Source organism: Haplochromis burtoni, unplaced genomic scaffold (assembly GCF_018398535.1).
Source record: "Haplochromis burtoni strain Fernald_Lab_line unplaced genomic scaffold, NCSU_Asbu1 Contig_19, whole genome shotgun sequence".
Taxonomy (NCBI): domain Eukaryota; kingdom Metazoa; phylum Chordata; class Actinopteri; order Cichliformes; family Cichlidae; genus Haplochromis; species Haplochromis burtoni.
In genome coordinates, this window is record NW_024582380.1 from 1,297,797 (window position 1) to 1,312,818 (window position 15,022).

The following is a 15,022-nucleotide window of genomic DNA, read 5'->3' on the forward strand; positions in this document are numbered from 1 at the left end:
GGGGGGGGGGGGACTACAACCCTGACCTCTCACCTTTCACCCCCATGAGCTGGATTTTCCACAGAGGACTTTATGGGGGTTATGGTTTGTGGTGGTTATCTTCTCAGGGTCTGTTCAGCAAGGGACACCTCCCCACCGCCTCCTCCACCAGCAAATAAACACATATCACATTTATCAGCAAAAAACCATAAACACAAGAGTAATGGAAGCTGTGCATGTTTACTGAAGCACAACTTCCTCTTCTGATTATGCAAGCCAGCATGTGTTCGCAGTACATGTTTTTCCTGCAAGTGTGGGATTAAATCAGATGGTAGCAATTTAGCCCGCTGAAGAGCAACAAACTGGTTTTAGCAGAGTTTGGCACGTTTTTCAGGCTGCTGATATCAGCTGTAGTTTTTTTCCCTTTTTCTTTACAGCTGTTAATAGCATTTTATTTAATGAGCGCCAAGGAAACAGAAAGCAGAAAAACCTGGCAAACTACGCCAGTGGAATAATAATGATGATAATAATAATAATGAATTAAATGTCGTGCTTTTAATCCAGGCTAAAATGAACTGTGAAAGAAAATAATTAGCTGGGAGAGTGATGTCCAGCAATAGTTTGCGAGGTGAGCCGAGGTTTGATGCCCTCTGCTCTGTTGCTCTCCTTATCTGGTGCCTGACTGTGCAGACACACACAGCCTCCCGCTCTCCCATACATGCTCGCTCTCACTCAGCCCGAGTGAATGCGTGATTTTGGGGATTTTTGAGCGTGCAGCAGACGCTGCCTCGTTTTAACGTGCAATCACCGCCTTGAAGAGTGAATTCACCGTGAGCCGCTTTAATTGATTGTCTGCAGATAGGATGTTGTGTGATTGCCTTTCCAATTGTTGACAAAGGTCAAAGAAAACATTCTGTGTGTGTGTGTGTGTGTGTGTGTGTGTGATTGAGCAAGACAATTATTTTGATTTTTTAGCATTTTTCAGCGGTGTAGCGGTCAGGGGTGAAGCACAGAACTAATCAGTGTCTGTGAGCCACCATCACTTCTTGAGCCATATTTCTCACATATCTTCTGGTTTTTAAATATTTTTTGGCAATTAATTGAGCCGACAACCGCACACAACTATCTACAAAGGTCATTGTTTATTGTTTGAAATCTCATATTTAAACTCATTTCCCAACATCCTGCAGTCTGCTTGGAGTATAAAGCTTAAGACTATTTTCCTCATTTTTATTTTAATATTTATGATTCCAGTGACATAAAAAAGCTCCACTGTCAGTTTTGTAGCACTTGTCGAGCACCCTCTGTCCTTCCTGTTACCTTCAGGGCGACCTTCCTTTTCCTCTCGCTTCACTTCCATCATCCTCCATCTCGTCGTCTTGCTCACAATCCGCCGCACAGGCCTTCCACCAGAATTAAAATTGAAATTCCTCTTAACCTACTTACAGCCTCACAGTGTTTTCAATCTGTTTAGCGCTAAAGCACAACAGAGATCAAACCAGGTCCGTCATAATAACTGTACAAAATGCAATTATCTTGATAACTGTGAAGGTTCAAATAACTTTTTAAGCTTATTTGTGTTTATAAAGCTGTAACAGTATAATCACACTGGCCGCGGAGGCCTAATAGCAGAACGTTAAAATGCACCAGACTAAATTAGCTTGGTTAGATTAGAATGGTTGTCTCTGTCTATGTGTTAGCCCTGCGACAGACTGGCGACCTGTTCAGGGTGAACCCCGCCTCTCGCCCTAAGACAGCTGGGATAGCGGGGCGCTGGCGACCCTGAAAAGGATACGTGGAAGTGAATGGATGGATGGACGTGCGATGACATGGCTTACTGTAAAACAGCTGTTTTCTGTTCCTTTGATGTTAAGAGAAATTAATTATACTTGCAGTAAATTTGAGTAGTGTGGAAATACTTGTACATACTGTGTAATCCTGGTAATTTAGTGGTGAAAGAAACAATATTTTTCCATCTTATATAATCACCTGCACTGATAGCTAAGCTATTTATTTTTCAGGATATAGTTATATTGTTACTTCATTAGAGTTATTGGATATCATATTTTGCATTATCCTACTGTATATTACTGTATACTAATATTTTTATTGTATATATTGTATATATTGTATATATTGTATATATTGTATATCTTATTCCTCTGTTGCTCTGTCTCTGTGTATGACAAAAGATTTTCCCTCGGGATAAATAAAGTTCTTCTTATCTTATCTTAAGTATGCTGTACATCTGGGCCTAGACACCCATTTTACTGTAAGTAATTTTAAGTATAGCATGCCCATCAGTGTAATAAATGTTAAATAATGATGTGAAAAAATAAAGATGGTTAAGTCGCTCCGTACTACAGCCTGCACAACAAAAGCACAGCACACAGTGCAAGATTGTTTTCCCCTAAATTACCAGGAAGTTAATCAGTACTAACTGTATAGTAGTGACTTTGTTTCCTCTATAAGCCAGACTTGTCGCCTTAGTCTAGTGTGTTTATTTGTAAATGACTTTGTAATTATAACTAAAATAATTGAAATTCCATGTAATTACAGGGGAATTATGTCCTGAGTCTGGAGCCATATTATATAGCCATATTTAAGCTTACATTAAAGTGCAATTGCATCCTCCCCCTTTAACACCACCCTTCTTTGCCTGTCACAAATATTAGGTTTGAAAAGCAGGTGGGTGGGGTTCCTGTGCCCACAGCCACAGCTGTGGTTTGAGACGACCACATTAAGGATATTGGCTGTCACTGTTTAGTAAGAGCACCTATCAATGAAACTCTGCATACATATGGCAAAGAGTTTCTGTGTAGTTGTTTTAGCTAAAACTAAGTCTAGTAGAGTAAAAAGAACAATATCTTCTGATGAGACGTAAGGAGAGGTTCATCACTCTGTTATGGTGGAACTGGTGAGGCACAGACATAGCTCTGCTTTCTCTGTCATCTGGTATTTCTGTTGGCCAGCGTGAAAGCATAAATTTCTGTTTTTAGTTGTTGCATGTCATGACTAAGGCTTGGCTTCTGTCGATCTCTGTGTGTGTGTGTTTGCATTCCTGTCTCTGAGAGGACTGTTGATTTAAAGCTTTAGTGACCTTTAGGACAGGATGCCTTAAAGGGTCGTATGTCATGTAAAACGTGGTTTTTAAGGTTCATCTAACGGAGCTGAGGAATGTGTTATTATCTGCGAGGGTCCTCATGAAAATATGACATGTCTGAGTATGAGAACAACTGTGCATACCCAGCATGCCAGTACATGACAAAGTTTCCGTTCTGGAGAAGCAAAAGCTATCGCATTTTAATAATTTTGCGCTTTGCAGCACGTTCCCAGTTCATATCCTGCAAGCACGCCACAGCGAACCTCCTCATTTTGCGGCCTTCAAAATCTTCTGTTTTCTGTCTCGCCTTCATCCTTCATCTTCGCTGTCAGCTTTCCCGCAGCCATTAGAAAACATCACGTCCTGATAGATGCTCAATGGAGCAGAGTGCGCGCACATGTAAACAGATCCAAGTGCGCTGGCGTCGATGAACGCACGCCGGTCTGAGTGCACCCGCCTCTACACGTAGTGCAGCATAGGTGCAAACGTGCTGATCAAAGGAGCTGTGATGTAATCAGTGTCGGAGCTTTGCACGCATCCCTCATTAACTTTCACCAGAGGCCTTAATAAAAAACCACTGGAGGGAATCTCCGCTTTCTCTCCTTCCCTTCCCTTGTCTTTCTCTCCCTTCTGCCTTCGCATCTTCTTCTTCACTCCCCGCAGTTCCTGCTCATCTTCCTCCACATCCATCTTCCATACAGTGTTCTCTCCCCCCTCCCTTTTTTCTCTCTGGCCCAGGAGCTGGTTTGACTTCCGCTCAAATAGAGTAAATATTTCCCATGGCTTATCTGACCGCCAGCAGGACCAATATGACACAAAGTGCGAGGCTCTGCTAATTAACAGAGCCTCTCTTTCTGGGGTCAGAGGCCCCGTCGGGGGCAGTTAGAGCTGTAAGTTTGAAATACAGAACACACCAGCGTCCCATTTATTATGGTCAGGTATGACACGCTGCCTTGTGGCTGCAGTCACTGGAGACAAAGTTTTACTACAACATACATCTTGATTTGATTTTGTTAGTTTCTGGTGGAAGTTCCTGGAGGGAGGGCGGGGAGGGATAAAGAAAGGATACAGGGAAAAAAAAGAAACAGAGCAAGTTTATGTCTTTCTGTTCTTCTCCTTCTGTGCAGGCTGGCTTACGTCCAGTTACAGTCCAGCCCCTTGGTAGTGATGAAGGTGTGTGACGTACAGCAACTTCCCTGTTGTGCAATCGTCAAGAGACTCCCGGGGCCTATAAGACCCCCAACGTCATCTGGTTTCTCAGAGTCTGGAGGTTGTTTGCTCCACACACACACAGGCGGTCCAACTCATGAGCATGATACAGTCCGGGGTCTTCAGCTGTGCAGATTTCTTTTAAAGGGGTCGAGGAGAAATTGTCAAGACATGGATTTTAGCCAAAAGAAGCTTTGAAAAAGAGCTAGACTGTTTGGACTGGACGCTCAATTACATCAGGTAAAGAAATCATAAATGGCTTTACTAGTCTAAGAGCGAGAGTTTTCTATCTCTTTTCTATCACAACTTCAACCGTCAGAATCATTTTTTATTGGAATCAGCGTAGTCGATGAGATCATTTTCCATGTACGAATGATGGCTTGCTTTGAATTTGATTTATTTATGCAGTTAGTAGTGCTTTCACTTGTACACTGTTGCAAGATTAGTTTTTAGTCTTTTAACACTTTTAAAACTTTTTCAAATTAATTCATGATTGTTTCAAAAATGTAATCTTTAATTGAAGAAAGATGTTTTTTTACAGTATTCCAATAAAACTGGATTACAGCCACTGGATTACAGTGTATCAAGTATGGCGTAATGTATTTTTGCTTTGATTAGATATCAAGTAAGACACCTAATAAAGGCTCGCACCAAATAAAGATGCCTGTGTAGAGAAACTTTGTCCATAAAAGGCAGCTGAATTTTAAATGCACTCTTGTTTTGCATTATTTCCAGCTGCCCTTGGAAAACTCAAAGGAGGGAAGTTAAACTGTGTGAGGCAACGGTACATCCAGTTCCATGATGGCAATCCCAAATGACCTCTCCCTTTTCAACTCCACCTCTTCCCTCTATTCGACGACGGAGCTTTTTGTGAACACCTCCCCGACTCCCTCTGCTCCCCTCTGCTCGGACTGGCCTCCTGTGCCCATGACCACAGTCATCCCCACCGTCTACAGTGTGATCTGTGTGCTGGGAACCATAGCCAACACCTTGGCAGTGTGTGTCCTGGCACATGGTAGTGCCTCAAGGAGAACAGTAGCTAACACCTTCATGCTGAACCTCTGCGTGTCCGACCTGCTGTTCCTGTTGTCGCTCCCGCTGTGGGCCGTCTACTACTCCCAGGGCTACAACTGGCCCTTCGGTCGAGTAGCCTGCAAAATCTGCGGCGCTCTCCACAACCTCAACCTCTACGCGTCTATCTTCTTTATCACATGCATGAGCATAGACCGCTACCTGGCCATTGTGCATCCACTCCGTTCCCAAAGTGCACGAGACGCCAAGCGCGCCCGGTTCATCTGCATCCTTGTGTGGGTTCTGGCATGTGCTTGCTCAGGCCCTACCTTAGCTCTGAGGGAGACCTACTACCTGGATGTGCTTGGTGTGGAGGCCTGTGCAATTTTATATCCTGATCATACCTGGTATCGGACCCTGGTCTGGATAAAGATTGTTCTGGCCTTTCTTCTACCACTCCTTGTCATCTCTTGTTGCTACTGTGCTATTGGTAGACATTTGTTGGTTGATACGGGGTTGGTAAGAATGCAGAATCTGTCTCACCCACACAGCATGTCATCCTTTAAATCACTACAGTCCCACGAGGGCTATAGTAAACCGGAGAGACCCCCCACCCCTTCTGTGAATCCCAGGTCAAGTGGGGCCAGACCCCTGGAGGGTAGGGGGCTTGAAAGGGTATTGTGGACAGTAGCTGCAGTGGTTCTGGCATTTTTCCTCTGCTGGTTCCCCTTCCACTGCGTGACCTTTTTGGATGTGCTCTATAGTGAAGGCTGGTTGGACAGCTGCTGGGTAAGCTGGAGCATCCAAAACCTCACCCCTCTCACACTCTGCCTGGGTTTCTCCAACTCGGCCATCAACCCTGTGCTCTACTGCTTCATTGGGAACCATTTCCGTGGCCGTCTAGGAGGCTTATGCAAGGGCCTGTGTGCTTGTTTAAAGGCCCGAGGGGAAGAACACAGCCAGAAGAGGGGCTCCTTCAGCACCAGGCTGAGCTCCTTCTCACGAAAACTCAGTGACCTCAAAGACTTGGCGATTGTGGAGCCCTCTGGCTCTGCGTACCTGCCCCAATTCCCAGCCCTGACTCCAGCAAGGAGACTTTCTCATCCCCTCAGTGATAACTGCTGAACACCAATGAGCGTGGCTGTGTGAGACAGAGCTGTTACTAAAACTAAGTCAAATTCTAGCAGAGGTCATTTCTGCTTTACAAAAAATAACTGTAGATAAAACATTTTTTCCACACTTGATTTGGACAGTCATCAAGCATCTCCTGTGAGTCACTCACATGATGTAATTTCTGGCTGCAGCGGGAATCATTTTGGAAAAACGACATTGTCAAAACTTAATGTACAGTACCTGATAAGAACCAAACAGCTGACAGGCACAGTTTATGCCTAGCAACTGAACAGAGTGGCACAATTAGCAGCTAATGAAGAAGATATTCCCCCTGGAGTTGCTAGAAACTACAAACAAAGCTAAAACATAACAAATACTGCATATGAATTCACCATCTGGATATAAACACAAATCTAAACAAATGATCATATCTCTGTCCATAGCTGCTGTATATAAAGATGATTTATTCACAGCTTGTTTTATAGCCTCGCAGAATAAAAAAAAAAATCTGTTAGCTATAAGCAGTGCAAGCTACATCTATGCTAATTTAAGACTTTTAAGCATTGCTTTAGTTTTTATGTTCCTCGAGCACAAATTACTATGAAATATAAGAAACTACATTGTGTTGCTGTGTTGCTATGTTGGGTAATCAGACCACATTATTTAAAAGTCTAGTTGATAATTTAGCGTTAGCCTATGCTAGCTCTAGACATCTCACTAGCTAGCATTAATTTAATAGTATGCTTTTTAAGTATGGTTTGTTCTTATACAAATGTTATATCCTATATTTTTCTAAAAGGAAATATCTCATTGTATAATAATATTTTATATTAAATTGTTTGTTTGTTTTTTTGTAAAGGAAAACAAGCTAAAAACAAATACATTAATTTCACAAAAGGGTCTACTTTTCCTCTTTTGGGGGGACCAAAGTATCATGTGTACTTGACATTTATCTGTATGTATTGGGAAAAGAAATAAAGCAAAAACCACTTTCCATATGCCACTTCCTTTGCTTGATACAGTTCTCCAAAATGACTATGCCTTCCGTTTTGTGAAACCCGATCAATTTACTAGAGATTTCAAATGTTCCTTTTCCCCCGTCTTACCCTCTAACAGCTGTGACTCCGAGCTTTCCCCACCTGGGAATATGAGAGCTGAGATTACTGTCAGCCTGGCAGATGGACATCCAGTCTCCCCTTCCAGAAAGCCTCACACAAATTCCACACATATCAAGGCCAGATATCATAATCTCATACTAATATCCTTATGATGCATTCCAGTCCAGCCGCTTGTGTTGGTTGAGGGAGCCTGCAGCTGATCAATGATATATCTCTGCCTGCTATTTGTGTCCAGTATAGATTTGCTGCATTCTGCATTGACCCTGGGCTGTCTCTCTGTGAGCTGAGAGGCAATACAACATGGAGTAATTTTGTTCCGGACTGGTGGTTGCAAGGAATTTTTACAAGCAGGAAAGCTAAATTAACTCATTCACTGCCAGCCATTGGCAGTGAATGAGTTAAACCCATTGACTCATTCACTGCAATTGACGGCTATAGACGTCAATGGCAGTGAATGAGTTAATAATCACTGAAAGGCTTTATTATGAATAAATGGTAAATTCTTCTTTTCTATCTTGAATGGGTTTTTTTTTTTGGGGGGGGGGGGCTGCTAATAAATAAAGTGAGGAAAACTTCTTCAGTCTACTTGAAATACATGAATATTTCCCGCTTTATGCCACTGGGTGGCGCTAAAATGCTGCAGAATCATTGAAAGAGATGCCATTGGGTGCTAACCCAGTCAAAGGCCCAAAGTCCCACTGCTCATGATCTTTCTGAGCCGAGGGAAAAATGGCTCTGACACAGACTGATGACTCATGTAGGCTACACTTCTGAATGTATAAAAACAGACACCCGCGACAAAAGCCGCATTAAAGAGAGCCACCCACTTGGAGAATACGCTGAATGCCAGAGTCACATGGGTAACCTTTCTGAAGGGTTTTTTCTTGCAGAAGCTTTTTGGTGATGTGAAGGACACCATGCGGTCAAGAACAGCATTCAGTCCTGCAAATAAAAAAGCCTACATCTGAACATGACAGATGAGCTCAGAGTACCAGACGCCGTGCTATCAGCAAATTGACGTTTCCCGTGGTAATGTCACCGCAGTAAACATTGAATATTTTAATCACCAGACTCTTAATTTGACACGACAGAACTTTCCTACTGATGGGACAGATTGCTGGATGAGTTTGTTGTACGCGCAGCTTCATTAGCTGATTCCTCGCTCTTCTACAGAACAGGTGGGAGTGTCTTTGAACACACGTTTAAGCAGAAGACAGACTAAGAGATATGTGGCTGAGGAGATGTGTGGACATGTGATGAGAAAATGCATGCTGAGAAATACCGAGAAGCACATTGCTTCGGGTTTTTTCTCTCCCTTCCTTTATCTGCTTTAAAATGTCTTCCTCTGACATATCAGTTTAATTCAGCTGAGCACCCAAGTGCAAATTAGACTTTTCTTTCTTTTCTTGTCTCCTCTTTATGTGTTCCATTACAAGTTAAAGTAGAGAAATAATAAGAATTGCTGAGATTTTTTTTTGCCACGCATCAAAGGGAGGCAGGCCAGTGGTGGGAAAATAGGACGAATCTGCCCCTTTATTAAAACTGTCAACGCCGAAATGAGCTGAGGTTTTAACACATCATGTCACATAAACTTGTAGGTGGAAGGCTTTTTGGAAAAAAACGTCACAGCGAATCTAATCTTGAAATATTGTCATTTGAATCTTGAGCAAGTTGAGGTGGCAGTTAAAAAGAAATATTCTGAGGAGGTTACAGCTCCTGGTCTCAGGAAACTTGGATATGCATTTAAAAACATTTCTAAAACAAACTAGTGAAAATAAGTGAGAATAGCTGCAGTTCACTGCTGTGAGCTGTATGTAGTTATTATTTTGAACTACTTTATAGTTCCACTTTTTGCAGTAATATAGTCACTGGCCTCTTTATTAGGTATCCTTTGTTAGTACCACGTTGGACCACTTTTTCCTTTAAAACTGCCTTAATTCAACGAGGTGCTGGAAACATTTCTCAGAGATTTTGGCCCATATTGGCTTGACATCACACAGTTACTGGAGATTTGTTGGTGGTCATAATCAAGAAACCTTTAATTTTTGTGAGATGTTATCCTGCTTGGGTGCACTGTGGTCACAAACAGATGGACATGGTCAGCAACAACACTGAAGTCGGCTGAGGTGTTGAAATGATGCTCAGGTGGTACTGAGGGCGCCAAAGTGTGCCAAAGAAAATACTTCCCACACCATTACACCACCAGCAGCCTAAACCACTGATACAAGGCAGGATGGAGTCTTTACGTCATGTTGTTTATGCCAAATTCTTGCTCTACTGTCTGAATGCTGCTGCAGAAATAGATACTCATCAGATAAGGTAATGGAAGCTGTGGTCTTATGCTGTGGTAGCCCATCTTAGATCAGCAGAAACGCTCAGATCAGCCTCTGACACCAACAATCACCCCACATGCAAAGTCATTTAAATCAACTTTCTTTCCCATTTTGAAGTGTTTAAATTTTAGAGGTTGTCTTGACATATTCTTCATGCTTAAAATCCCTAAATGAGCAGGTGTACTTAATAAAGTGGCTGGTGAGTGTATACACAATGTAACCAGGCATCAGTTATGTTGACAAATTTATCTGACATTCCAACAAATTTCACAATTACACTAAAAACAACAAAGATTTGAGAAATTAAAATAGTTGTTGCCATTTTTAATAAATCGTCTAAATGTGTAAAAACAAGCTTGAAACTTTTAAAAGAACAGCTGTGTTATTTTCACTTGTTAAATCAATTTTGTTGCGTATTATTGATTTCATTTATTATTTTTCAAACTGTTTTTAAAAACTTAATTAGGAATTTTAAATCATTCTGATATATTCTACATGTTTTTTTTTAACAAGCATGTATAATTAAGGATCTGAGCACAACTTCCATGACTGCCTACATATTGTGCCACACAATTCATAGAAGTTGTTTCAGAGCCATAGAGTCTGAGCAAACTTCTGCTGACAAGAAACCAAATTGAGGCTGGAAACAGTGCGCGTTAGTGCATCATCACAGCATACGTTTTTCCTATGTGAAAAAGGGGCGAGATTGCTTCACTTTATCCCTCTGTTGTGCTTTCTTCTGTTGTGGAAATGTTCTGTTAGAATCTTTTATGTTATTTCCTGTCAAAAAAGAAAGAAAAAATAGAATCATTTCCTGAGAGATAGACAAACCCACACTTTACTTGTGCGTGTGTGTGCGTGCTCACATGTGTGCGTGGTATAAAGAACGAGGAAGACTGTAAGAGCCAACCCAGAAAGGTTAGAGGTTAGTGAGAGAGCTGCTATCACTGTAGGTAAACAAGTGTAGAGAAATCAGAGAGCTCGTACGCCAAAGCTCAGACTCCCTGAGCAGATATTTGAACCGGTGAGAAGCGGGGATCGAAGGAGAGGCTAGACAGCTTGCCTTACCTGTGCTCCCAGTCCAGAGCATATGCAGCAAAGGCAAGAAAAAGCTTTCCTGTAGTAAAGAAGGGAAAAAAGGTAAAGTGGGGAAAGAGACACTTTGGGAGCAGAAGAAAAAGAGCATCTGGGGGAATAACTGTGATGGAAAACCTGCCCGTCTATCACGGACCCATCGGCAAGGACGAGGGAGAAAGGCGGCTGGGCCAGGACGGCCGAGACGGGTGCTACCTAGTCCGCAACAGTGACACCGTGGAGGGTGTCTACTGCCTGTGTGTGCTGTGAGTACAATCAAAGAAAAAAGTGCAACATCTGCTTTTGTTCTACTTCTCTAGGCTGAGACCTCATAATCACATCAACACATACAAAATCCTATTTTGTGCAGTTATAGAGATTATCGATCCCCTCACGTTTAGAGAGAAATGCAAGCGCAAAGGCAATACGGCAACCGGCTGAGTAATAAGTAACTGTGGTCTCTTAATAAGCATCAAATAAAGATTCCCAAAAGCAGAAGTGATAGTGACAGTAAGAAGAAACACTGAAATACAAACCCATGTTTCTGTTTGTGTTTGTATGCAGATCCCAAGGCTACGTCTACACATATAGAATCCACAGAGATGATGCAGGCTCATGGGCAGCAGAGGTAAGACATTTTACTATTAAGATTTCTTTTTTCATCCTGGTCTCGCTCTTTAGTCTGTGCTGTGCCTCTTTTCACTCCATCCCCTCCCCAGAAAAGTTCCCAGAAGCAGCTGCACACATCTGCCTCGCTTATTGGTTTAGAAGTAGTTTTGGTGCTGGTTGTAATTCAACAAGCTGCGGAGGCACAAACATGTGTTTCGTTTTTTTGAGGAGTGACAGCACTGAGAAATGGGTACGCTTCTGCTTTAGCAATAACACCCAGTGAAATCCATCTCCCACCAACCCCCACCTCAAATTTTGAAGATGCCACAGCATCAGCATATACTCCAGAGACGGGGGGGGGGGATATTGCATTTGACAGCATTTCTGATGGGATGTGTAATTGAGCGCCGAGGGGTGGCGAACACCCCGGGATTGGGAATGTATAGAGACATCTGAAGGCCGCGTCTATCTCCGACTGAGCGCGACGCTCTCGTAGCGACATTTTAACCTCGCTCATTCTCACTGATGCCGTCAGGCGAGCAGATGGGGATGGATTGAGGGATTGAAGGAGAGCGGTGTGCGTGTGTGTGCATGTTTGGGTTTCGGTGTGGAGGCTTGAATTACAAGAATTTCCCTACAAGCTCGATAACAGTTTCCATTATTCATGCGCAATATCAATCACTCTAATGAAATATTCTCAGGAGCAGAGGTAACACTTGTGGCCGGAGACAGGAAACATCCAAAGTGCTGTGCTGGGCGGGAGAGCTCCCCACATTTGATTAAATGATATGTTTTTTTCTTTAAAAAAAAACCATATCGAAAGAAAACCGTTTTCACCGTTGTACTTATTTATTTATTTGCAGTTTGATTGATGGGGCCGAATGAAAACACATAATGTATTTTTTTTAAAGGCCTTACTTGACAAAATTATAGCGCTGTAGTGGTTTAGGAATATTAAACGCTGGAGTGACAGCTGTGGGCAAACAAACAAGTGCAGGGAGGGGGTGGAAAGAATAGAAAAAGAGAAAGATGAGAGCGTTTTCAATTAGAAATGATGCAAAGCTCCCTGTGAGAGAGAAAAATGACTTTACTAAGCTATCATCATTTCTTTAAAAGATATTTGTGTGTGTTTTCTAAGTTTTATTTCAGTGCTTCTCTGTTACAAATAAGGCTCTTGAGATTACTGGACTGTTAAAGCATCTTGTGGTGCATTAATCCTAAAATAATGCTTTTTATTGACTTAAAAACTATTTAAAATACCCACAGGAGAGGATGTTTTCATAGGTAATTGCATCCCGTATATTCCCAGTGTAGCTTTTAAACTCCTTGAGTATATCATCAGTATGTTTCCCTCCCTTCCACAGCACGTGTTTTTTTTTGTTTTTTTTTACAGCTCTTATATATATTTTATCTCTTCTGCCTCGTCTTATTTATTTATCTGTCCTTTTACTTTGGATTACTGAATCCAGATATGCAAAAAATGTATAATTGACACCATCCCCAGTCCATCCCCGAGACGCACTTGTATTACTGCCTCCACTGGCAGCGTATCTGATGTCTTTTTATAAGGTAAAATCTGCGAGAGCTCATTTCAAGGCGGCTCTGTCCCGTCCTCTTCATCTCCCCACTGGGGTTTTGATGTGGAGATGGGGAAATGCTCTGAATTCTCTGCACTTCTACTTCTTCTCTCTCTCTCTCTCTCTCCCTCTCATGTTTCAGACCACTCCTGGTGTGCAGAAACGATATTTCCGGCAAATCAAGAATTTGATAGCAGCTTTCCAGAAGCCTGGACAAGGAATTGCCATGCCTCTGCTTTACCCTGTCACCGCTCAGAGACGGGCGCAGACACACACAGAGGAGCCCTGTAATAGCTCGTCGACGACGGAGAGCAGCCCGAACCCTTACTTCCAGCAGCGGATGCCACATGCTGCACAGGGACAGAAAAACAGGAACAAGAAGGAGGTGCGACAAGCTTTTGGTTAGGGGCGAACCCTAAGCTGCACCACTGACCTCATTTCTAAGCAGAAATACTGCCAGGGCACCATTCCTGCTGTTTGCGTTTTTTGCATAATGTGCATCAAGTAAATGTCATTCCCCCCCCCCCATTTGCTACATTGAGCTCATTTAGGCTCCAGCAGTGACTCAGATCTCAGCCTCCTTCTACTTTTTTTTTTGCATATGCAGCACAGAAAGTGCAACCCCCCCTCTCTCCTCCCCTCTTAACTTTCTGGGATGTAAAAGATTCAGCTGCAGAACCATTAATATCCATTACCGCATACATAAGCTGACAACAAATATTGTGCTCTGTTTTCTTAATGCAATAGAGTTGTGTGAGCGGCAAAGAAAATAAATGATATTGGCTGAAATAAACTCTTTTAAATAAGGTCATCCACACACAGCCGTACACACCCGAGCCTGCGTTTGACATAATGCTGAGGGGAAAGGGGGGGGGGACGAGAGAAAAAAATTCAATTTGACATATTGGAGTGCTGATTTCCACAGAGAGAATGCTGACTACTGGTGTGTGTGCATGCGTGTGTGTGGGTCCATCATTCACTCGTCTGATTGGCATTACATGATGAAAAAAAAAATGAGAGAGAAAGCGGAGCTGAAAGAGGAGAGCATCCATTCAGCGCAGACAATTCTTCAGTGCAGCGGTCTCCTAGCAACCGGACCCTCCATCTTTTCACCGCTGAGATGAGGTTGGACAGTATCTAACGGAGCATATGGTTTCGAAGGGAAGGTGCATCGCGGCCGATCGGCAGAGTGCTAGTCGGGAATGTATATCACCTGCTCGCAGTCAGAACATATGCATTGTGTGTGTGTGTCTGTCATCCGCGGCCCGGGAGAGGAAACACAAACAATTAATGGTGGGCAGATGGTGGAGCGACGGCGGGAGGCGAGTGTGTGTGTGTGTGTGGGGGAGGCGATGGGGGAGGCAGACGGACAGGGAGGTGGATTAGCAACATTTAAAGAAAAAAAAAAGTTCTTTACTTTCTTTTTTAAACTTTTTTTTGTGGGGAGAGGCTTGGAAGTGGTTCACATGTAGTCTGATTGGCATTTCCTAATGAGAGGAGACAAGCTGGAGAGAACAGCTCAGCCAACTCCAGGTCCTGCCCCTTCTGCACTCACCACCCACTCGCTGAGCCTCAGCTGTCACATTTCTTTTTCCCTTTCCTCTGTGCTTTTCTTTTTTTCTTTCCCTCTTTCTCCCCTCCTCCCCTTTCTTCTTCTTCTTCTGCTCCCTCTCCTCTGACAGACGACGCAGGTTTTCTCGTGCATATCTCGGTTCGAGCCATAATGATGGGTGATAATGACAGCACAGATTTGAAAAGTTACAAACTCCCAGAAACAAGAACAAAGAGAGCACAACAAATGTGTGGCGGGGAGGCGCGGAGACGACGTGAACGAGAGCGAGCGGAGGACAGGGGCAGAAATAATAAGTAACAACGTCTATGAAATCCCAGCCAGCG

The 15,022-nt window shown here is 42.9% G+C and overlaps 2 protein-coding genes across 2 annotated transcripts; both read left to right on the forward strand.

Moving 5' to 3' along the window:
- The first annotated feature begins 4,210 nt into the window (after window positions 1-4,210).
- LOC102289345 (type-2 angiotensin II receptor) lies at window positions 4,211-7,409 on the forward strand. The gene is made up of 2 exons (XM_005916520.3): window positions 4,211-4,531; window positions 5,027-7,409. Exon 2 carries the CDS (start codon window positions 5,090-5,092, stop codon window positions 6,425-6,427), a length of 1,338 nt encoding a protein of 445 aa, XP_005916582.1. The 5' UTR covers window positions 4,211-4,531; window positions 5,027-5,089; the 3' UTR covers window positions 6,428-7,409.
- Window positions 7,410-10,506: 3,097 nt separating this feature from the next.
- On the forward strand, window positions 10,507-14,908 carry sh2d1ab (SH2 domain containing 1A duplicate b). Its single transcript, XM_005916516.3, has 3 exons — window positions 10,507-11,206; window positions 11,505-11,568; window positions 13,269-14,908. Exons 1-3 carry the CDS (start codon window positions 11,070-11,072, stop codon window positions 13,530-13,532), a joined length of 465 nt encoding a protein of 154 aa, XP_005916578.1. The 5' UTR covers window positions 10,507-11,069; the 3' UTR covers window positions 13,533-14,908.
- The last annotated feature ends 114 nt before the right edge of the window (window positions 14,909-15,022 follow it).

What these genes read in the sequence shown, in the direction of transcription:
- LOC102289345 (XM_005916520.3), top strand. Translation starts at nt 5,090, where the DNA reads ATGATGGCAATCCCAAATGACCTCTCCCTTTTCAACTCCACCTCTTCC.
- sh2d1ab (XM_005916516.3), top strand. Translation starts at nt 11,070, where the DNA reads ATGGAAAACCTGCCCGTCTATCACGGACCCATCGGCAAGGACGAGGGA. An exon ending in GTCTACTGCCTGTGTGTGCT is followed by an intron (nt 11,207 to 11,504) that starts GTGAGTACAATC and finishes GTTTGTATGCAG; the next exon opens with ATCCCAAGGCTACGTCTACA. An exon ending in CAGGCTCATGGGCAGCAGAG is followed by an intron (nt 11,569 to 13,268) that starts GTAAGACATTTT and finishes CTCATGTTTCAG; the next exon opens with ACCACTCCTGGTGTGCAGAA.